This window comes from Diadema antillarum, unplaced genomic scaffold (assembly GCF_040938485.1).
Source record: "Diadema antillarum isolate AM-2024a unplaced genomic scaffold, OU_Dant_1.0 scf00000103, whole genome shotgun sequence".
In the NCBI taxonomy this organism is placed as follows: domain Eukaryota; kingdom Metazoa; phylum Echinodermata; class Echinoidea; order Diadematoida; family Diadematidae; genus Diadema; species Diadema antillarum.
The window spans coordinates 126987-151928 of record NW_027270992.1 but is presented as its reverse complement, the minus strand read 5'-3'; the positions used below and the strand labels follow the sequence as shown (position 1 = coordinate 151928).

The window sequence follows — 24942 nt, the reverse complement described above, 5'->3', positions numbered from 1 at the left end:
CGAGAGTCCATTTTTCTAGAAAATGTATAATCTTGATTAATATGTACTTCAGACATGAAATTGTAAAGATCATGTTTTTCACATACACTGTACACACAGAAATCCTATAAAGGAAGTTGAGCATATTTTCCAAAATGCTTACAAAGTTAACTATGCCAAGATGTTCCATATTAGAATACTAAACATGAGTGAACAAGTAATTGTTGACCCCTAAAACAAACGTTTACACCAGAATCAATCCACAATGGGCATCCCGCTTTTTTAACACTAGTACGCTATATAACTGGAGGGAGGCCATATTTATCAAATGGCCGCCAAAACAAAGGATGTGATGAACCTATTCACTTTGCTAAAACATCATTATATTGAAAACCTTCACTACAAAACTATACTTATACACTTGAATCGTGATTATATATCTTTTGAGTTCGAAGATATACAATATTCATTATCTGTTGTATGGCAGCCATATTTATTAAAATGGCCGCCAAAACGTAGGATGAAACGATTCATATTCACTTACAGTTGAATTTATCGGAATCCTTGACCCCAAAAATATATAAGTTGGTACCAGAGTCATGACCCTTTGTCCATACGTTTTAAGCATATGTTATATCTAGCATGGTGGCCATATTTTTTCAAAATGGCCGCCAATAAGTAGGTTGCCATGGTTTTATCCTCTTAAAAATGATTTTATTGGAATCCTTTACCCTCAAAACCTATACTTTGGTACGAGAATCACGACAATCGGACTTATAGTTTCCAAAATACACAGCATTGCTATATCACATGGCGGCCATTTTGAAAAATGGCCGCCACGGCCGCCAAAGGGAGAATCAGAGTGGCTTCCATATCAGAAATGACTTGTATTGGCATCAAAGTATGGTGCTTTTACCATTAAGTGCATGATTTTTTTCTATATCCGCTGGACTAGTTGGACAACTCGACCGCGGGATAACCCGACCCTGGACAACTCGTCCCTACCCCTGGACAGCTCGACCGGGTCGAGTTGTCCAGGGTCAGGTTTGCAATTGGACAACTCGACCCAACTTTATTTGTGCCAGGTTTTTACACAATGAAACACATTTTTGTCATAAAAATGGCATTGGTTAGTGGAATGATGTATGAAAAAAGGTTTCACCGCATTTTTAAGGCAATTCCTTTTTATTTTCTGATGCTGCAAAGCGATATTTAACGGTATCTTCCCTGCTCTGAGAATAGGAGTATATATTACAGTATAGTCGGTTCGTTTCTTGTCTCAAAGGAATTGCAATCACTGGCGATGGTGATACAGGTGTATAGATCACTGCATCAGCACAATGGACAAAAAGACGAGGAAAATATTCTACGAGAAAGATGTGATATTTAAATATATCACATTGGCCAATATTGACTTACTTTTTATCTTGCAGGAGATATCATCAGCGAGATTGAGGACACCCAGCGGACCGAGTATTACGGCAGAATCTTCACCCTGGTCTTCTTTGGTCTCTTCCTTCTTTACTCCATCCTTCTGGTTTTCGCATCGTGCAAGGTGAACCATCTCCTCGTGTCCTATAAAGTTCTTGTCTTTCATATCTTACCAAGTTGTGGAGGACGCCTCGGTTCCTTTTGTTCTTTATTTTGCAACCCCTAAAAGGACACTCATAGCCATCAGTTTTGTAAACTGTATGTAAAGGATAAACTATAGTGTATATTGTAAAGGAAATCTCCATTTCCAAGCCTCAGGCTTTAGCGTAATTTCCTCCTTTGACTCACACATCTCTGTAAATATTTTGAATGTGATTTTATGAAGTGAATCAATTGAATTGAATTGAATTGGGAAAAAAAACTGTAGAAAAGAATCATACAACATTCACTTCACTTCCGAAAGAGAGTGGTCGTGCAATAAAGAGATGAGAACTGCGTAATTTCAGAACAGAAGAAAGCCTTAATAATACAGGAGGCCCAAATGCGAATATATCTCAAGTATACATGTTGAGTCAGTGAATGCAGAAGAATTTCAAGTTGTAGTGCACAATAGTGAAATTGATCTTCATTGAAATATCTATTTGGGGTAAATTCCCCATTTACCTCCAAAATAAGACCACCTCAGGTGGAAATATACTTCCCATACCAACCCCCCCAAAAAACAAACAAACAAACAAACAAACAAACAAACACACACAAACACACACACAAAACAAAACAAACTGGATACGTCTCTGCAATATCCATCTTAAATATTACCCCAAATTTCACGGAATCAGGATTTATCTACTATTGCGGACGAGATGTTGTGATTGTGATCATGCTGCTGGGGACGTAATTGTAGTTTGGATACAACGTTCTTTCAACAAAGGAGGTGTGTCTCTTTCTTCTGACTGCAGAGATACCGCTTCCTGCTCTTACCGTTCGTTCCTCATCGTCCTATGCAGCCTTATCGTTCTCCACTTCATCACCGTCGTCGAACTCTTCGGCGCAATGGTAAAAAAAAACAAGGCAAGTGCCATAATGTGTCTCGCCCATTCGCGTACAAGAAATTGTACGCGAATGGGATATAACAAATAAAAAAAGAGATATAACAGATAAAAAGAGATATAAAAGAGTAAAAATTTATGGCAAAAAAGAAACGTGCCATAAAAACTTAAAATTGGGCTCTAAAAGTTCGTTGACCCATGCTTGTGACCTTTGACCTTGTGGTGACAATCCACTCCCCAAGGGACATCTACCATCCAAGTTCGGTCACAAATGGAGTTATGGATCAAAAGTTATGACCCATAATAGAAACGTGCCATAAAAACTTAACATTGGGCTCTAAAAGTTCGTTGATCCCTGCCTGTGACCTTTGACCTTGTGCTGACCATCCACTCCCCAAGGGACATCTACCATCCAAGTTTGGTCACAAATGGAGTTATGGATCAAAAGTTATGACCCATAATAGAAGCGCGCCATAAAAACTTAACATTGGGCTCTAAAAGTTTGTTGACCCCTGCCTGTGACCTTTGACCTTGTGGTGACCATCCACTCCCCAAGGGACATCTACCATCCAAGTTTGATGACAAACGGACCTATGGATCAAAAGTTATGACCCATAATAGAAACGCACCACAAAGACTTAACATTGGGCCCTAAAGTTCATTGACCCCTGCCTGTGAGCTTTGACCTTGAAGTGACCTTCATATATGGTAAAATGTGAAACTTTGTATGACCCCTCTTCCCTCGAAGTTTGATTGCAATTGAAGCCCAGAGTAAAGAGTTATTGAAGTTTTTGTAGCATTACGGACAGACGAACGACGGACGGACGGACGACGGACGGACGACGGACGGACAGACGCCGCAGGCGATCCCTTAGTCTCCCCGCACCTCCGGTGGGCTCGACAAAAACAATCATCGTTGGTCGTGAAGCTAAAATTAAAAGAAAAAAGAAGCTAAAATGAAAGGCTGAAATTAAAATTGAATTCCGCATAAAATTGAAAGGCGAAAGAGACCAATCAGGTTAAAGACCTTCTTCAGGTTAAACACCTGATTCTTTTTGTCAAATGATTGATGGCGAAAGAGACCAATCTATGCGTTCACATACATGTCAAGTCGTAATGCTATCGATATTCCACAAGTTTAACATAATTCTATTAGGCAGCGCTGAGTGGTTCAGTTCAAAAAAAAAATACAATAACATTATATTATCTATGTTTGATTGTAGCCATATCACGCATCGTTTCAAAAGAGATCAGTTTGCATTTCTAAAATAGTAATTAATCATGATGAGCATGGATAAGCGGAGAAAATGATGTGTCTGTTCCACAGGTTATTTTGAGATGTCTTGATCGTATATGCCATCACTGGTAGGTTTTAAGGGAAAAAGTGACTTATTTCATTTATGTTTGATTATACGAATAGATGTCTAATCTTTTATTTCTTTGCGTAAAATAATCTTCACCTTACTTCTTATTTCTTTCTTGCTGTTGTTCTTTTTTTCAGCTGCAGATGTCTATTATGGGCATATCGCTGGTCTTGCCTCTTGCCTTTCACATCACTTCAACACTCATTGATGTAAGTACGACTGTACTTGTTTGTGGCTGACGTTCTTGCCAACATGAATTGACACATTGAACAACTGCCTTAATTCAGTGCTAGTTCTTTCTGTTCTTGTTATCTTTTTTGTTTGCTTAAAATAGCGTCTTAAAATCCATCTAGCAATGAGTACAACATTCACATTAGACATGTTAGATCATCTGTAAATGCCATCAGGGACACTGACAAAAATATTAATAGCACTTGGAAAATTTGCATCCATATTGAATCCCCAAATATACTGATCACACTGGCATGAAAACATGTGAGATCTGTAAAGATGGCAGTTTGATACAAATCAGATTCAAAGAGTTTGACGAAGTGATTTCGACAGCAAAAAAAAAAAAATAAAATAAAATAAAAGAAAGGAAATTGTGTGGAGTGCTCTCGATTGTATCTTTACATTACCTATTTTTCTTCAAGAGCACACGTTGAAAATTACACCTTTGAAGTGAGTACATGTACCGAGTTTAGCATTGGCATCATTCACATTTGAGGATCATATAAAAAACTAGAAATGTCGCTATGGTGACTGGTATGCCTCCGCCATAATGCATGATTCTCCTAGTAGGTCTAGTGCATGTGGACAATGTGTGATTACATTTTCACAAAACTGGCAAAATATTAAAATGACACGTTTGTCACAAATGTGTTGAATAAGTGTTCACCTTCCTTGACCTAGGTTTAATTGGATGAATAGGAGAGCATTATTTGGGGATTTAAGGACTTTAACTTGACTTTGACCCTTTCATACGTTTATAAAAATGCATTGAGTAATTTTCAAGGTATGGAGAAAAAGTGCAATTTCTGTATTGAATAGTCTAGTAAATTGTTACCATTTTCATCTGGAATTTGACCCTAAAATTCATAAGATAATCACTGTCAGGCAGAACATGCATAAATATGTAGTAAGTTTCAAGATAACTTGAAGCACTTCCAAGATATGGAGGAAAAAGTTAGTTCAGCACTTTTACTTGATCTTTGACCTTTTTACCTTTGAGGCAAAAAAATAAAAAATAAAAAAAAATTTCAAGAGAATCTCTATTAGGTTATATATCCATACACCAAGTGTAAAAAAAAATAATCCTGCTGGCATTGCATAAACATGAGCGAAATAGTAAAATTTTGAAGTGTTGCCCTTGACCTTTGACCCCTGACCTTTGACCCTATGAACCCTAAATTCTCTAGATAATCACTGCCAGTCAGTACATGTATATATACTTTGTTCCATGAAGATACCTTGAACAATTTCCAAGGTATGGAGAAAAAAGTGAAGTTTTAATATCTTTACTTGACCTTTTGACCTTTGACCTTTGACGTCATGACCCCAAACTTTCACCAGAGAATCTTAATTGGGCAATACATGTATACACTAAGTTTCAAGAAAATATCTTCAGGCATTGCATAGATATGGTGGAAATTGTATGTATTTGACCTTGACCTTTTTGACCTTTGACCTTGAGCATGTGCACCCAAAAGTTGATAGGCACAACTTCACCCCCTAATACACATACATGCCAAATTTTATTAGGATACCTCATAAGGTTTTGATAGCAAACACAGGGAGTTACACTGTCCACAATATTCATTACGGACGGATGGAAGGAAGGACGGACGGACAACCCGAAAAACATAATGCCTCTGGCACCACTTCGTGGCGGAGGCATAAAAAGTGTCAGGATTCTCGGATTTGGTGAGAGTACTGGAAAGTGTAACATGGCCAGTGATCGTATTAGATTGTACTTTCACTAGCTACAAAAGAGTTACATTATGTTTGTATGATTGTTTGTTTGTTTGTTTTCCCAGCTGTCGTGCGTGCTGTGCGTGGTTTCTCTCTTCCAGCAAATCCAACAGAGACAGAGACAGCGAGAGCAAGGATCACGGAGACTCACGTGACCCACGCCAGTACATCCCCTCTTTCTTTCACTAGGCTAAATCGTCATGGATATGATGTACACTGTATAACTGGAAGACCACTTGTCCCCACCTTACTGTTGTTTTTGCTGTACAAGTGACTAACTTCTTCTGAATAAGCTAAGAACAAGTTTGGCAAATGAGAGCTTCTTCCAACCAGTAGGGCCTACAATATCAGTTACAACTGACGAGAACACGGAGACAGTTTTAAAAGGAAACAAACTGTTTAATAGAAAGTAGAGGAATCCGATGTGTAATGGAAATAAGAGAGAGAGGAAAATACATGTAAAAGGAAATGATATAAGCGATAGTAAAAACACCATCAATATTTGAATCATACAGATATGAACTTTTTTTTTTGCTTTTTATCCTCGTTTTTTCCCACACTAAACTAGAAATATCACTGAAGGTGATTAATACCCCCGCCCCGTGACGACAGTCTTACCCAAGGAAATTACAGCACTTGGTGAAAACATGCATTGAAGACAGTATATGACATGGCATAACACACACTGAGAAAACTTATTTCAAAAACAGAATAGTGTATATGCAATAACAGAGGTTAATGTGTATAGGTACTCCTCAAAAAGTTGTAATCTTACCAGAGTTTTTGCTTCAACATTGAGGAGCAGTTTCTGGCTTTTGATGATCAATGTACTGATTCTGGTGATTTCTTTCTAGTTGATTCCTGATTCATTTATTGCCTGTCTAATGATTCCTGTTATCTCCTTTTGAGCTCATGTTTTCTTGAAAGCTTCTGGCTTCTTTCTATCCGCTTGGCTTTGAATCTCTGTAAATCTTGACACCATTTTGAGAGCTTGTGTCTCATATTTTTTCTAGGGCTCTTGCAAAAATAGTTTTGATTCTTGTTCTCAGAGCTTAAATGCCGTTACCATGGCAACGCAGCTTCCGACACGTCCGAAAAATATGTCTTGCACATCTTCCCACCAAGACTATTGTGTGTGCCACATTTCATAAGCTTTTGTCAAAAACTGAGGAAGTAGTTAAATCCACAAGATCTTTCCTTGATCTTCCGCCATTAAATGCCGTTACCATGGCAACGCAGCTTCCGACACGTCCAAAAAATATGTCTTGCACATCTTCCCACCAAGACCAATGTGTGTGCCACATTTCATGAGCTTCAGTCGAATACAGAGGAAGTAGTTCAATCCGCAAGATCTTTCCTTGATCTTCTGCCATTTATATGCCGTTACCATGGCAACGCAGCTTCCGACACGTCCGAAAAATATGTCTTCCACATCTTCCCACCAAGATCAAGGTGTGTGCCACAGTTCATAAGCTTTGGTCAAAAAACTGAGGAAGTAGTTAAATCCGCAAGATCTTTCCTTGATCTTCTGCCATTAATATGCCGTTACCATGGCAACGTACTTTCGGGTACTGTCGAAAAATGCGTCTTGCACATCTACAACCAAAGGCACACATCTGTACCAAGTTTCATGGAAATTGGGCAAAAACTGAGGAAGTAGTTTGCAACACAAAATTTTCCATCATTTTGGCTCATAATATGTGAGCTGTTACCATGGCAACATACTTTTTGTCACTGTCAAGAAATGTGTCATGCTGACCTATATCCTAAGACAAACATTCAATATGAATTCCATGAGAATTGGAAGAACACTGATGAAGCTATTTTGCCATGAAGCATTTTGCCCTATATTTTACCAATAACATGCCGTTACCATGGCAACGCACTTTTTGCCACTGCGGAAATATGTGTCTTGCACATTAACATATTCAGATGAACATCTGTACCTAATGTCATAAAAATTGATCAAAAACTGTGGGAGGAGTTCGCGACGCAAGATTTGTACCCATTTTTGCCCATAATATGCCGTTACCATGGCAACGTACTTTTGGGTACTGTCAAAAAATACGTCTTGCACATCTACAACCCAAGGCACACATCTGTGCCAAGTTTTATGGGAATCGGTTGAAAACTGAGGAAGTAGTTCGCGACGCAAGATTTGCAACGGACCGATCGCCCGACCGACCGCCCGACCGACCGCCCGACCGTCCGCTGATTCCTATATACCCCCTTCAAACTTCGTTTGGCGGGGGTATAAAAACCCCCCAAAGAAACCGATGATCGTATCCCCATTTAGTCGATATTCTTTTTGTTTGTGTATGTAGCTCAAGAAGAAATAAAGTTGGCATCAGTTTCATACGGTTTTGTGTGAGTGTGTTTTGTCTTCCATCACATGGTTCTTCACGTTAAACACCTACTTCTTTTTGTCAACACGATTCAATGATCTTACGTATGTATAATAATGATCATAGATAATAATAATAATGATATATATGACTTATTTTGCGCCAAATCCACTCTGTTGAGTGCTTAAGACCACTGGATACTGGTCACTGGATAGGCCTAGATTATTTCCAACCACTCTCCACTCCCTGGGAACATTCCAGCTAGTCGCCATCCGGTGGACACACACATCCTATTGGCTACCCATTTATACTCCTGGGTGGAGAGCAGCAATTATGTGGACAAAGTGTCTTGCTGAAGGGCAAATGTGTAGGGTTTCACAGGGCTTGAACCCACGAACCCAAACCACGCTCATGTCATTCATATCAAATCTACCTGATACTGCAGCAGAGATCCTAGACTCCAACCCCAAGCACCTTCTGATTTGGAGATTCTCCCGCCTGAAACCCCTAGCAAACGGGAGACTCCAAGTTGATGTGTGCGAAGCGCGAAGTTCCTAGGATTCTAGATGTTCTCTGGTGCTATCTAAGGCTTATTTTTTCAACATACGATAGAAATAAGTACGAAATCCTTTCCACTGGGAGACACAGAGCCAGGGCGGCAGAAATCAAATCTCAAACGGGAGAACGGGAGATTTGTGCAAAAATGGGCTTTCGGCGGGAGATCTCCCGTCGAAAACAGGAGAGTTGGAGTCTCTGCGTGCAGGAGTCTCCCTGAAAATGTCCAAATCTGTTCATATCTGAATAAGAGAATATTAAAATCTCCCTGATTTGGGAATTATTTTCGCCCACTGAAATGCATCTAACACACAGATAATCATCTCCCTGATTGCTGTGTGGAATCTCCCTGATTTGCATGTGGGAATGTTCAAATGGGCGCTCTTATCGATCCACTCGGCCGCAACACCTCCACACATGCTTTTTAAACATGCTTTTCAAGTCAAAGTTTCTTTAGCCAAAAGTTATTCTCCTGGAAATTGTGTTGGTGTTGCAATCTTATAACATGGAGGTTAAGACGAAAACACAGCTGGGACCGGCACAAGTATACTGTGCTGTGTGAATAATTTCTCCACAGCAAAGCCAGAAATATCTACACTGGCCATTCTTTGGGCGACATCCATGGTATATGTGTATAGGGATTTAAGGCAAAGTGCTTCCTACTAGGCAGTGTTTGAAGGCACTTAGAAAATGTGCATATATACTTCAAAGTTTTGAAATACACACCCAGAGAAGTTGCATCATGTATGATAATTTGATGATTAGAAGGTTTTATTCATGTTGATATGGCAAGGCAATGCATTCTTCCAAACATCTCACATTGGATCAATTCTGCTAAAGAACTCAGATAAGGTATCAGATTTCAAATAAAGACATTACATTCATTGAATAAGTTTATCCATATTCTATTACACATTAAACACACATGCACACACACACACACACACACACACACATACACACACAAATATACCATATTGATGAATAGGGGAACTGTAAGAATTCTGAACAAGATGACAGCTCATGCATAATTGATTCTAAACCTACACGTGGGTTTGGAAAATAGTGGCAGCAGTATCACCTTGAGAAACAAATAATACTCATTACTTGATTCATGTTGCAACTGATTTTGTCACAGTTACATGAACAGACCTTACCCTGATGGGGAATGTATGTAATATTACTAACATGTGAAAAAAAATTAGACATAAAACTCAACAGTGAATCTCATGTAGTAGGACTATTGCCTCGTATACTTTAGGGAGCAATATATTAGTCCTTGGGTTCTAGCCCATGCCATGGCAGTATAGGAAGCATTCATTATTTTAAGTAAAATCCTTTTGGATTCATCATATAGTACTGGAGTCATTGCACTTGATTAAATGTACTCTTTTTTGACATATCATTAATATTACAAATTTGTGAACTGCAGTGACACCAATAACACACAATTTTTTTGGCAATCTTTATACATCGAAGACAAAATAGATGAGGAGTTTAAAGTTCAGGCATTCTCTGACTTTGTGAATGCGGTATATAAAATGTCAAACTTATCACCTTTGAACAAATACATACTATATTCCTCCTTTTGACACTAAGTCACCTTAAATTTCATACTTCTTAGTTCTGATGTCTGTCGCTTATCAGGCTAATGTGATGACACATCACTTATTCATAATTTCTGCTAGCCCTTTTTGGCAGTTGAGCTGAAGCTAGTCATACAATTTCTGCTTCCCCTCACAAGATGGCTGCCAACCTCAGTACATCAAAATATATACTGATGCAAATTAAACAAGAGACCTGGGGTCTCGCGCTCATTTGAGTATTGCAAGTTCACCTTCCATGCATTCTTGCAGACTCTTACCTGAGAACATTGGAAACTTAGGGTGGGGGCAGCTTTACAATGGTAAAAATACCTTCACTTTCAATGTTCTCATTGAAAACTATTCAAGCTCTTTTTATCATGTGGCATTGAATCACATCCTGTAATCTGAACATGATGCAAAAAGACAAACTGCTGTAATACTGTATATTGTATAAGGGCACAAGTTTGAGTGAAAGTGCTTTTAAAATGGGTCTATAAAATTTTTGAGAATAAAACTCCACAAGGTATTTATCATAATAAACTCTTCACACTACATAATAACTTTAGATATTCCCGTGATAAAGAATGATCACATCTTCTCTATGAAAGTCACATGGAATTTCTAGAAAACTTCATCCACATGAAAATATTTTACTGATGTGGCTTGCATAATTTTTTACTTAATTTCTCACGGAAGAACAGATGTATAATTTGCTAACTTGAGTCTTCAATCATGTCATCTAGGCATCAAGACAGGTTATGACATAATGTGAACACCATAAGTAATCTGGAATCATAAAGGGATAACACCTCCCTCATACAGGTCGCCACGGTTGCCCGCCTCCCTTGCTGTTGTTATGGCGATGACTCGATTTCTGAGGACCTTGTCCCAGTCCTCACCCTTGTCCATCCTGGAGACTCTGGTTGGGAGCGAAAGCCACCGGTCTACCTCCTCTGACGGCACTGTCGCTAGGTGTGCTGCCCCCATTGCTTCGGGAAACTTTGCAGGAGAGGCTGTTGCCACACAGAGCGAGATGGGTGGAAGGTCTGCTCTGGGGTTGGAAAGTCTATTGTTTCAGAAAAAGAGAAGAGAAAAAACATCATACAATTGCATCAAAGAGGAAAATACTTTAATGTTTCAGAGTTCCTAGCACCAGTACAGATTAATTCTGCAATACAAGTGCACTCCTACAGAGATTAGCAAAAGACAGTGTAAAGTAAATGTGCTTTCTTGTGTCATGATTTTTGTTTCCTTTCATGCCAATCTTTTACCAAGACAGCATTATTTGTCTTCATTTCATTGAGCAGTTAATTGAATTAAGTTACTGAGTCGACAGGGTGAAAGCAAGGAAGTACATAAGTTGCATTTTCTTGTAATGTACATAAAGAGACACACTACAAAGGGATGTCTTCAATTTAAGTCACTGGTATAAGAATTATATCGATATGAATACTCTACAAAAATCAAACTGCAAAACGAGTCTAAACTTTGTATTTCTAATGCTTCTAGCAATCATACATGAATGAACTTTGTAAACTATAATATTGAGTTTTGCACCTGTTGAAGTAGTACGAAACAGCGACAGCCGAGTGCGGACAGAGTGAGTAGGCGTCCTCTTTCCAGCATCGCTGCATGGTGGACAGGACCACGGAGTCATCCACTGCATACGAACTGATTGTCTCTCTTATCTTAGGAGAGGAAAGCACATACAGAGAAAGTGTGTAAATTATGTCGTGCAGCCTCTTCTTCTGCTTAACCCTATTTCAACTGGGGGGGGGGGGGGGGTCAAATTGACCCCCCCCCCCTCGACATTTTGCGCCACGATTCCACAACGCGCAAAGATTTTGCCGGGTCGTTTTGTGACTTTTTTCATTGAAGTCTCCCCCATATTTTGAGACTAAATTTGCGACGTCCAGGTACACCGTTCTGAAGTTACGTAATGTTTTGCATATGCATGTCAACCCGAAAACGGCTCAAATTCATGATATTGTGTACAAATCCAATGCAAATTGTGTTTTTTGGTTAAATTGATACAAATTAGATTATTTCAACTTTTAACCATTCAAATTAATTGATTCTAGTGTAGATAAGCTTGAAAAAGTGCCTGCAACAAATTTTGGCAAAAAACGATAGAAAACAAAAGGTCGAAAAAACAATGAAATACATAAGAAATTAACAAAACAATAAAAAACAAAAGAAATTGATTTTGATTGTGTTATTTTTTTACAAGAATATTGTTTGATGTGTCTTGAGGAACTCTGACAAAAAAATTTAGCAATCCTTCAGTCTTTTAATGGAGTTATAGGTGAAAATATGATTTCATGCATACATTTGCATAATTGATTTACTAAAAATAGAAAGCCAATATTTTTCTATTCTATGACCATGTAATCTTATAGTTGACATCCGGCTCTATCTTTAGGCAAAATTTTGCAGCGATCGCACGATCGGCAACCGAGATCTGAAGGGGGGTCAAATTGAAACCCCCCAGTAAAACCTTGGTCACAAATAGCCCTTAAAATAGGGTCAACCCTCTCTGGGCCGGGGACTTTTGAGAGTGTGTACAATGCCATGCGGTTTTCGGTGCAAACTGGCACTCTAGGCACACAGAGCGTGAACTGATGTCCATGATCCACAATATCAGCTCATTACAACATGAGAGATGTAGATATTTTTTCCCCGACAGGTTTGTTAAATTACAGATCAGCAGTTGCAATTTTACAAATTTCCTTAGTTAGAGGGAAACAAACTGAAGAAAATTCAAACCTCTACCTTCATCCCTCCACTTAATATTCTCTTGCATTCATCAGAGATATAAATTTCAAAAACACCCCTCCATACTTTTTTTATTCCAACACCTAGTAGGCTGTAAGAAAACCTTTGCGATTCAAATCCTTTAATTTTCACGCACAAGCATGCTTTCACAATAGCAGCAGCCACATATTTCTGAAACGCTGATCTTCACAAACAATTAATTCTCAAATGTGCAACAAATATGCATACTTCTATTCAAAAGTGAATGAACTGTATGGCATTCCTATTTCCTTCACAACTACCACTCAAAAGGAACTTTATTGTGAACTGGGCATGTTTAATGTGGCGCACTGAATACAGAATCACCTTAAATGCTGAAGCCATCATACCTAACAAGCTAGCACTGACCCTCTAGGAGAGCTAACTGATAATTCTATTACAAGTATCAAGATAGAGTCCAGGGCAATTGGGAAACCCTAAAGGTGGATATTTTCAAGCGAGTAATTTTTCGCGCTCCGACAGGTAAGATGATTTTCGCATGTTTTTGATTCCGAAGAATTGGGACACTAACAACTGGAACGTGTGGTATACAAAAATATTTGAGAGCTTTTATTTTCGCGCTAGCTTCTGGTTGCGCCAAATGCGCGAAAATTTCCACACCGCAAAAATTTCCACTTTTACAGTAGATCAGTTGACTGAGAAGATCCTTATACTAAACCTTGTCAAATATATCATCATATCAAATCTATTATGAAACAATTGATAATATTATTGTGTTTTTGTTTCTAATTGGGGATGTTTTGTTTCATGTGGGTTAAAAGTCAAGAAAGGAGAAGCCAATGCATTGCCCCGAGAAGACCATGCCTACCTTTTTCCAGAGCTTGGTGTCTATAGATGAGTGTCCTTCATCTTCAAACCTCTTCATGACATCATTGATGTGGTTCACATCTCCGCCTGAATACAACCACAATACTCTCTCCCAGTTGTATGGTAGCTGCAAAGTGAAATGAAAATGCTGACACAACTATTGCAGCATGATGTGGGCAAAATCAATGTGTTCTAACTTGAAGGCAAGATTATTATCCCTTATATATTTCCACCTCCCTGGTATGATCGAACTGGCATTCAATGCATTGTGTAGACAAAAACTTTTGTGTGCATTTTACTTTTACGAATCTTGGCTCCTTGTGAAGTTTCATGCTTGCAAAATTTTCAGGTTTTACAGTAATCATATCAACCCATTCCATACAAGAACCTGGTAGCCCGTGTATTAAAGTCTATGGGTATTTCAGAATTCAGTATGGAATGGGTTAAGGTTGTTCCCTCGGCTGCTGTCTATTGAGTTATCTCTGATGGGTATATGTAAGTGGTACACTGACATAATTTGTGAGGGGACAGGCAAGGAATGTGTGTCATTACATAACAGGTTGTAATCTAGTTCAGTCTACAGATTGAATGAATATGGACAGTGGACTTTGATCGCCAAATGCAATTTATGTTGGGCAGTTACAAAATACAGATAAGTTGTTGATAGGAAACTCTTTTTAAAGGGGTAATTATCCTAGGTGTTACACAGAACCATACTCACTAATATGTAAATTACATGATCCTGGACATAATGGACAATGGGTAGGCTATTTCCAAAACATAGTGTATTAGGCTGATGGACTCACACATGTGTATAAATATACACACATAGACTTGCCCCACAAAATTGCAAATTTCATATTTGACCTTAAACTTTGATGCTAACGATTGTTGACTTATTTCTCCTTCTTTCTTTTTTTTTCAGCCACTAATTTGCCCTGTCATACTTCATCCTTAATAGCAAAGCAAAACTCTGATGAAAAAGGGCATGACACCAACTGAAATTTCACATTGATTACAAAAAAGAAAAGAAAAAGCTGGATAGATGGACAGGAATGAAACATGATGGCATCAATGTGGAAGTACAAGGACAACTTTCACCCTGTTGTACTCACTGGCAAGTTCTCTGCATATAATGTCGATGGCAAAATTTGAGAGGTGGCTCTGGGTGGGTTAATGAACTTTACCTGGATGTCGATGGCAGGTGAGAGAGTCTGGACGACCTTGCCCATGGAGTAGTCATTGTTGTTCAGTGTTCTGTGCACGATGTCATTGCTGTTGACTGCACACACAATCTTGAGAGGCAGACCCATGTGCTTAGCAATGCTAGCAGCTACAGGATCAAAGTACATTGCAAATAAGACATACAGGTTGTGAGCACACTGCCATTTAGATTTGGTCCATGAAATACCAGGCATCAGAACTTGAAGAATAGCATGACTTATATTCATGCACAGATTAAGTGAAAAAGGTTCACTGAATGCACATTATCTGTCAACAGAAAATATATATTAATTGGTGAAATCCTTCTATTCAGTTCTATGCACTTCTATTCAGTGAGGATAAAGTGCCTTGCGCAATATCAAATTAACAGTGGCTACTTATACAGCTCACACAAGTACAGGTCCACCTTTCAGTGCTCATGGCCCTTCACAAAAAATGCATGTACAAACATAAAAGAGCAGGGAAGAAAAACAAACACAATAGCAAGCAAAATATCAACATAATTCTCTGGGACATGATAGATTACAGTTATGTAACTGCTAATGTTAGAGGAACAAATAGGTTTCATAAAACCTATTTGTACCTCTCACACATAATATAGGCAGCATACTGTATAAGCTGTTATTTTCGTGTGCAGATATTTTTGCGAATGAGCAGGTCACAGGACATTTCCACGAGACTTTTGTTTTCGCGAATTGACAACGAGGCTCTACATACATTTAAGCTAGTATCTCACCAACGGAGACGTCTCCGCGACGTCTCCAACTTATCAGTCGCAGCAGTCCGCGGAGACGTCTCCAACATAAAAATGTCTTACGGTCTCACCAAGGAGACGTCTCTGAGATGAGTTATGGCAGGTGTCAAAAAAATTCAAATATAATGGAGCCGGTGCAGGATCACCTGACTTGATCTAGGCAGGATGTCAGCACGCAGATAGGTCACATGGTTTTTAAGTAGGTCAAACTGCGTCAAATAGAGTTGCGGAGACGTCGTGGAGACGTCTCCGTGACCTCTCACCAGTTTTTCTGGTCTCCAGCAGGTCTCAGAGACGTCGCGGATATGATTAGTCTCCACGACGTCTCCGCGACTGATGAGACGTCTCGGAGACGTCGAGGAGACTTCGCAAAAAATCGAACATGTTCAAATTTCTTGTGACTAACTGGCGGACTAATCGGACACTCTGTAATTTTCAGGAGACGTCTCGGAGACGTCGTGGAGACGTCTCTGCAACTAGCAAAATCCAGAGTCGCGAACTAGTTTTCAAGCCTGGTGAGATACCCACTTTACTTGTAGCCTAGCTCACAACAATGTTTTTGCATGTTGTTAAATTCGCGATCCAACAGTGATTCACGAAATTCATGAAAATTAAACCGTCGCAAAAGTAGCAGCTTACAGTAGCTACTGCCAACGGACTGACAACCATGAACAGTCTGAGATCTCTTCAAATGAATTCTGTAAATTTTCCACTTACCAGTCATATTTCCTCCAGCCCCTGTGGGGATGACAACTTCGACCTCTTTGTCACAAGATGGGCAAACATTGAAGTAGCCAAAGAAGAAGTGGATGATATGACCCATGACCCGACCCCAGTTGATGGAGTTCAGCGTTCCCAGGTTATGTCGGTCCCTGAACGGAACATCTGTGCACACGGGTTTGATAACCACGTCGGTGTCGTCGGATGTCCCATCAACTAAAGTTTGATTAGAGTTGACAGATTTTGGCATGAGCACTTGCTTGTAGATCAGAGATATCCCAGTAATGTGGTCATCTTCCCAAGAAAGCATGTTATAACACAAGACTCACAGTCATAATAATGTACAGCTCAGCAAGTCTACATTTTCATTGAATTATAGAGCAAAATATAATAAAGGTGCTGCAGGCATTCTACAAACTTTTCTAAAAATATTAAGGAATATATATTTCCCTTAGGCTGAGTCCATCAGTATCATTTCTATAAGCTAGTAATTTCATCACCGTGCTACAAAACGTATTTCTAGTTGAAATTTGATAAAAAACTAGAAATTGGTGCTCGGCGGGTCGCACAGCCGAGCACATGTATCCCCCGAACCCACAGCATCATACATCATCGCAATATATAGAGCTCATACAGAAATTCCATAAATGAATACAGTTATCATGGCAACAATGATCCTGTTCACATTTTGCCTCTGGGTACCAAATTTGATGACAATAATATGATGCAGCGGTGTAACTCTGCAGAGCTCAAGCAAATTTGAAGATGATCATAGACGAAATGCAGCCAGTAGAGTGCTCACAAGGAAATCTCTGCTATTTCCACAAAAATTCTTGTTACCATGGCAACGATGTCTCCGCCCAAACCAAAAACAATAGGCGGCTTTGCTTTACCATAATGGACCTTGATGCCAAATTTGAAGATGATTGGAGAAGAAACACAGCTGGTAGAGCGCTCACAAGGAAATCTCTGCTATTTCCACAAAAATTCTTGTTACCATGGCAACGATGTCTCCGCCCAAACCAAAAACAATAGCCATCTTTGTCTTACCATAATACACCTTCATGCCAAATTTGAAGATGATCGAAGAAGAACTGCAGCCAGTAGAGCGCTCACAAGCAGACCATATTGAATTTATCTTTTCATGTATAAAGACGGAACAAGCGAGGGCGACATCAACAAAAACCATAGGCCTCTTCATCTTACCATAATACACCTTCATGCCAAATTTGAAGATGATCGAAGAAGACCTGCAGCCAGTAGAGCGCTCACAAACAGACCCTATTGGATTTACCTTTTCATGTATAAAGATGGAACAAGCGAGGGCGCCATCACCAAAAACCATAGGCATCTTTGTCTTATCATACTACACCTTCATGCCAAATTTGGAGATGATCGAAGAAGAACTGCAGCCAGTAGAGCGCTCACAAGCAGACCCTATTGAATTTATCTTTTCATGTATAAAGACGGAACAAGCAAGGGCGACATCAACAAAAACCATAGGCCTCTTCATCTTACCATAATACACCTTCATGCCAAGTTTGAAGATGATCGAAGAAGAACTGCAGCCAGTAGAGTGCTCACAAGCAGACCCTATTGAATTTACCTTTTCATGTATAAAGATGGAACAAGCAAGGGCGCCAACACCAAAAACAATAGGCGTCTTTGTCTAACTGTAATACACCTTCAAATTTGAAGATGATCGGAAAAGAAACGCAGCTGGAAGAGTGCTCACAGGGAAATCTCTGCGGCGGCGGCGGATGCGAACGGGGTGCGACGAGGCCAAATCCATAGTACGGTATCCTCCGAACTCTGTTCGGGGGATACAATACGGAGCTTACGAATGACTGCAAGAAAGTGCCCAGTCCCTTTTAAATAATAGTTATTCAAGTTATTCACTAATAATCATTCATTATTTTACATAAAATGACGCAAGGAAAGATGGCTGTGATGACGACATCCACTCATCATTGCCCTTCACCTGAGAAAACATGGATGTTCTTGTCAATGGCGGTGAACATGGAGAGCTTCTGGAGCCTAGCACACTCAGGGACAAGAAGGACCAGGTCTATGTGGTCGAGACCTCTCACAGCTTCTATGGCTGCACTACCAGTATCACCCGATGTTCCTGTGAATAGACAGTATGTTATAGGAATATTCTCATTTACTCTCCGACACAGGACCAGACATATTTCTACATCTAACACAGCACACAAAATAAATATAGAAATGTATAGTCAACAACCGCCCCCCCCCCAAAAAAAAAAAATGTAAAAGGGCATTCTAATCAAGACATATAAAGCATGAGACACTCCAAAAAAAAAAAAAGTAAATTGTATCATGTAAAGGATCATTTGACTATTGATGCAGCATAGAGCTACATGTGTAAGTAGTAGCTCCATGGTTGCAGAATGCATTTGATCATCTACAGCTGTTTGAGAATTACATTCAGGAACATCAGAAGTACATGAGAGATTATCAGACATTGTTGATTTATAATCTTAAAGCTGGTTAATTGGACCTCTGCAAACAAAATTAATCACCATCTTCAAAATATTTCAGAGAGTGTATGGTGTAAGTGTATGGTGTGTGTGTGTTTACATACAATTCTTTTAAGAAAAAAAAAAGGTGCTAAAAACTGCTTATCCAATAAAAGCAAAGCAATGCATGGAGTAAAAATGAGTGAAATGGAGCCTGAGCTACATGTACCTATCCTAGCAGAATCTTTGGCAGGGGCAACCTAACAAACATAAAAACTGAACCAACACTTAAAATATAGACAGTAACAACATAACAATTCACTATCTGGAAGGGGCTAAGGATACAAAACAATGTGCACAAAAAGGCGGTAGCTTGGAAGTCAAAAGCAGGAAGCCACATTGAAGAAGGAATACACTGGATGGAGTGAGTAAACACAAAGGAATAGTTTTGTTTGACCAGTGGTGATCCCTAAGCTCAAGGGTGGGCAACCTGCAAAGGATAAAGCTGGATGGGGAGGCAACATCAAACACTATCAGGAACAAAACAGTGATGATGGGTATAAAAAGGTGTGAAAGAATAGCAGCAGAATTAGTGAAGTGGGGGGGGGGGGGGGGGAGGGAGCTACTGGGACCAAACTATATGTGATGTGGCGAAAGAAAAGGAAATAAGATACAAGTGATCAGTGACATGATTCTTCTTGGGGCACTGAATCTCCAGCTACCCGTCCTGACACAGTCTGAAGCAGCAGACAGAAGTTCTACAGGTCAAATGGTACCAAGTCGTCTCCCCTAGTAGAGGAGACAACTTGGTACCATTTGACCTCACGACAAACTCCTAACCTTTCTTACTAAAAAATAGGGATGATTTGGCTCAAAAGTAGGAAAGAAAAAACAGTTCCCACAAGAGTGTGTAAAAAAAATCATCAAGAAAAAAAATTATTCCTCCCATCTTCCATAAGAGGCATATAGTACGGATTTTGTCTCATATTTTATTTTTCACACTATACGCCTCTTAACCCATTCTTGATGGGAACCTGGTATACCAGGTTCCCAAAATGTAGACAAGAGTGCCTGCATTTGTGGCCTAAATTCATGTTTGTGTTATACTGCCAACATAATATGGCTTTAATAGAAAGATTAGAGTTTCTTCTATGAGCATCTGTTCTCTTTCTGTATGAGACTGCTATATCTCAGTATCATTTACTTTTTTTTCTGATGTAGTTTGCACTTGTTTGGCTATAAAACTTGTATGAAGATGTAAACAGCAATCAAGGCTGAGCTCAGTATATTAAAGTGTTCACTGACCCCATTCAGAAGACTCGTTTTGTGTAAACATAACAAAAGAGTCTGTCGATGGGCAAAAAGAATCGCGGTTGGGGCATTGAAGGCTCTTAGAGGAATGGGTTAATACCTCCCTTTGTGAATTAATTTCATTTTATACATCTTTCAATAATCATCAATGAATAGAGACAACCTTGTCCCACCATGTCCTTTCTGCTGGACCGAGGTGCATTGCTACACCTTGGAGCACGCTTCCTAATCTACAATACATGTATAAAGTTTGGAGGTATCACTGAATGCAAATATAAAAGCTTGGCAAGTGCCTGGACACATACAGGGTCAAGTAAGCCATTCTTCCACCCTGGCAGCCAATACTTATAATGCACATGAACATTGATATTGCTCACATATAGTATACAAATATTGACTGCTCATGAGGATGATGGTGGAAATTATCATTCCCGAGGTGCTTTTCATACCGACCCTTCTATCACCCCGAGGCGTTAGCCGAGGGGTGATGGAGGGGTCGGTATGAAAAGCACCGAGGGAGTGATAATTTCCACCACCATCCGAATACAGAGCAGTTAATATTTGTTTTATATACCTCATCGTTTAAGACTTAACCAAGATCTAGGGCTAGGCAAATACGAAGTAAATTCTAACTGTTAGGCCTAACGTTAGCCCTAAAATCAGGCCACAGCGCTCGCTTGCATGGTTTTCGTGCATTTCGTAGACTACCTAAAACGCACGGTAATCACTCACAGTGGGTAAGTCACACGGCCTTCGGCGAGCTCCTGCATAAAATCTTGGCAGAAGATTACAGTATATGTCCAGTTTCCCGTCGCTCGTGTTTTAATTCGATAATTCAAACATGCTGAGATTTGTCTCTGCTTCGGGATCCTAAGAAATCCTAAAGACAAAGTGTACGATCTTTGATTCAGCTCACTTCAAATCACGGAAGATCGCTCGATCATCATGCCATGTTGAAACATGCCTGCTGTGCGCTCACTGAGTGCGATGATTGTGCATGTGTTGTATACGATGCGCGTAGTGAACGTCCTTGGAGGGGTTGCGGACACCGTGCGCGAAGTCTAGTGTACTTGTTATGTGTACAAAAGTCGCGGAGGGTTTACGAATTCTATCACGAGGGTTTTAACTTACTATCACGAGGGTTTTGCCTTTCTATCACGAGGGTTTTGCCTTTCTATCACTTACATGAAAACCCTAAGGCAAGATAGACGGGACTACACCTTGTCACATGATATACTTTTGACCAATCAGTGATACGAATCTCACTTATGAGGTATATAATATTTATTATTATATCCCTCACAAAATGCATCTCGTCCTCTGATTGGTCGAGAGCACTGTAAACAACAAAACATAATTCTACCATACAAGTGCGCGAAAAAGACTATACTCCCTAGGGAAATGGTAAAAACTATACCACGCTGGTGATTTTCGCGCCTTTTTTGCTTCGCGTCGCGACGCGAAATATTTCACGTGTAAATGAATGGGTATCGCAGCACCTTCGCTTCGCGAGAGATTTCATGTACAAATGAATGGGTATCGCGGCGCCTTAGATCACTGCACTTCGCGAGAACCACAAGGCACGCATACACTCAATGCGACACGGGTTACGTTAGAGAGACTCAGACTCAGACTCTTATAAAGCCCTCATTCTACGTTACAACAGAGTAGGCTATATCGTAGATCTATAATTAGACAACAATAAGCACGCTAGGGTTCTTCGACGTACCGTAGGCCTTTGGGGAGTTCATGCTTCGCCGTTTGAAAGTTGGTCTCACAGTTCACTATTAAACTCGAGCGACCCACCCAAAAGATGTTGACAAACGAAACTGCAGTAGATAGTAGGCCTGCTCTAACGTTAGCGCTAGTTAAGCCTAACGTTAGTTCTACCTGTCTAACAGACAGACTCAGACTCCGGCCCTATTTCCCGTAATCTCATTCCTAATACTAGTAATTATTTTTTAGAGTGTCTAACGAGTAAGTTATAGAGTCTAACTTGTTCACTGTTTACGTTAGAACACCATACGAATCACACGAATTTACAGTGGCACTCGATGCTTTAATTGCTAGAATTTTTCCAGTGCCTAATCTAACCTTATACGCTGTTACTGAATGCTACCCAAATTTACAATGTATACTTGCATTTTAACAGGAAATGATAGTCCATATTCATGTACAGACATGACAGCTAGGTCGAAAGACGACAGAAAACACAATCAACTGCAGCTCACAGTCACATCGTTGATCAGCTCGAGCACGCACATCGCCGCACTGGCAACCGAACGTACTTGTTGACAGATCGGATAGGCGTATTGCATGTATGAAGCGCGTAGTGACTTTGCAATATGCGCATGTTTACCAGTACGTTGTACAGCAATGCACCGAGTACACTTCAGCGGCTGAGCGCGCAGTTGTCTCTTCATAGTACGCGTACGCGCTGCCCTCCTGCTGAGCTGCTTTCCCGAGCGTGAATGACTAGTCAATCTTCTTGAAAAGTAAAGCAAGATGCCCTTTAAAAAGAGGTAAATTACAGAATACCAGCAGTCGAATACTTTTAAATTCATTGGGAGGGATATAAAACAAATATACCAGGCCAATTTTTCGAGGCACCGGTTGAAACTATGTGCCTTCGGTGACTTCAGTAGCACTATTTTCTTCGGGGCTGCGCCCCTCAGAAAATAGTGCTACTGAAGTCACCTCATGCGCATAGTTTCAACCAGAGCCTCTCAGGCCTGGTATATTTGTAATATACTATTAGCATATGTGCATTCCATTATCACTGTAGATCCTATTGTTTGACTATCATAATAAGGATGTATCCTATGCTATTTACCTGCTGGTGAAATAGATAATTAATAATAATGATGGTAATGATGATGATGATGATAATGGTAATGATGATGATGGTGATAATGATAATGATAATAACTTACTCATCATAATCATAATGATAACAATAATAATAATACAGTATGTATCCAATTAATCAATAGTCAAATCATTGAACATAATATGACAATGATAATCAGTGTACTGAATGTTTACAGTAATAACTAAAAAAATATGACAAAGTAACTCAAAATGTGAACATTAATATTCACCAACAATGAGGATGATATTCTTCTTTCTCTTTGCTAAGAAGTACTGCATGAACTGGGCCAGTGACACCATGGACAGGTCTTTGAAGGAGAGCGTTTTGGTGTGGAAGAGCTCCATGACGTTGAGATTGTTGGAGAGTTTCGCCACGCGCAGGACCTCCGGGATCTTCAGCTTGGCCATGGCTCGATCCACAATATCTGGAATAAAATGTATCATGGCTGATAATATCAGGGGCCTCATCAAAGATTCTTCCCAAATGGGGGGGGGGGGGGGGGGTGATGGGGTCATTGACCCTACCAACCATGTGCAGTTTCCCCTTCCCCACAGTATGCGTCAAGTTCGTGTCATATGCTCCGTCCATCGGATTGGAGAACTTACCAGTACACCTGACTCTTCTTGTCATTGTTCCAAGACTGTGTGCTCGTTCTACTGGGAAGGGTTGGCCATAGCAGAGGTTTTTGTTTTGTTGTTGTTGCTGTTGTAGTTGTTGTTGTTGAAATGACGTTACAGAAAAATGTCCCAAGTCTGCTCCTGAGGTATTCTTTTTTTGCACGCCAGCATCCCTCTAAACACATCCTTTTGACCTTTCAGTTTATGACATTGGGAACCAACAATATACAACATTCACTCACTTGAATCGCTGGGCACTTACAACTAACTTGAATATCAACAAATTCATGTGTGATACGGTACCGTATAGATCTATGTATTTTCTACAAGATTTTTCGACATGTTTTGGTCCCATGAAAAAGAATAGCTAAGAAAACAACACTGGAATAATAGAGGCGGCATAGAGGAGCAAACATTACTAGATGTTAGATGTGGAAACCAGAGTCACAGAGATACTCATTACTTAATTGTTTAAAAATTATTCATAGAGGAATTTGCATGAGGCATGCTACAGTGTACACATTGAGGAGCACATTTCATAATCATAATGGTGGGAATGAATGCACCTCCCTGCTTCCTCCATTAGTCATACATGCATAAGTACAGTGTCACTGTCTCACTGTATGTCTATGGTTAATTCACATTTTTACAAATATCATCATCATCATCATCATCAGCTACATCATCAATCATCATCATCATCATCATCATCATCGAAAACCAACATTGGCAACAAAAATGGGGATCAATCTCCATTCTGTCCCATTATCAACATGAGAAAAAGCAGGCAATAACAGTGTATATATGACGGATCTAGACGAAAGTTCCATTACCCTCCAAGTTTGCCAGTGGTACCTCATCCTCGCCCACAAACAAAGGGAAGATCCTTTTGCACAATTCGGGATACGAGAGCTTGGACCATTCTAGCAGCGTGCCCCGCGAGACTTGCGGGACTTCTTCGGGGATGAGCAAGCCACCGTCCGGCAGATAGCCCGGCGTAAATATCGCCTCTTCGAAAGAGAATTTACCGAACTTATCAGTTCTTGTCCCTACGTATTTCATG

General features: G+C 39.8%; 1 protein-coding gene and 1 pseudogene across 1 annotated transcript; one reads left to right on the top strand and one right to left on the bottom strand.

The window, feature by feature from the left end:
- Positions 1 to 184: 184 nt before the first annotated feature.
- Positions 185 to 5949, top strand: LOC139718978 (uncharacterized; annotated as a pseudogene).
- A 4925-nt stretch (positions 5950 to 10874) lies between these two features.
- Positions 10875 to 24942, bottom strand: LOC139718924 (threonine synthase-like 2). Its single transcript, XM_071630374.1, has 8 exons — positions 24713 to 24942; positions 23492 to 23686; positions 18581 to 18727; positions 16597 to 16815; positions 15089 to 15234; positions 13903 to 14028; positions 11838 to 11968; positions 10875 to 11346 (listed from the first exon to the last, which is right to left on the bottom strand). The coding sequence occupies exons 1-8, from the start codon at positions 24939 to 24941 to the stop codon at positions 11073 to 11075; spliced, it is 1467 nt and encodes a 488-aa protein (XP_071486475.1). The 5' UTR covers position 24942; the 3' UTR covers positions 10875 to 11072.

Excerpts from the sequence above, each read along its gene's own strand:
- LOC139718924 (XM_071630374.1), bottom strand. The coding sequence starts at position 24,941 with ATGAAATACGTAGGGACAAGAACTGATAAGTTCGGTAAATTCTCTTTC. Across the intron at positions 18,728-23,491 it reads GAATATCATCCTCATTGTTG|GAACATCGGGTGATACTGGT; the intron begins GTGAATATTAAT and ends GTCTATTCACAG. Across the intron at positions 11,969-13,902 it reads ACACCAAGCTCTGGAAAAAG|ATAAGAGAGACAATCAGTTC; the intron begins GTAGGCATGGTC and ends TCCTCTCCTAAG.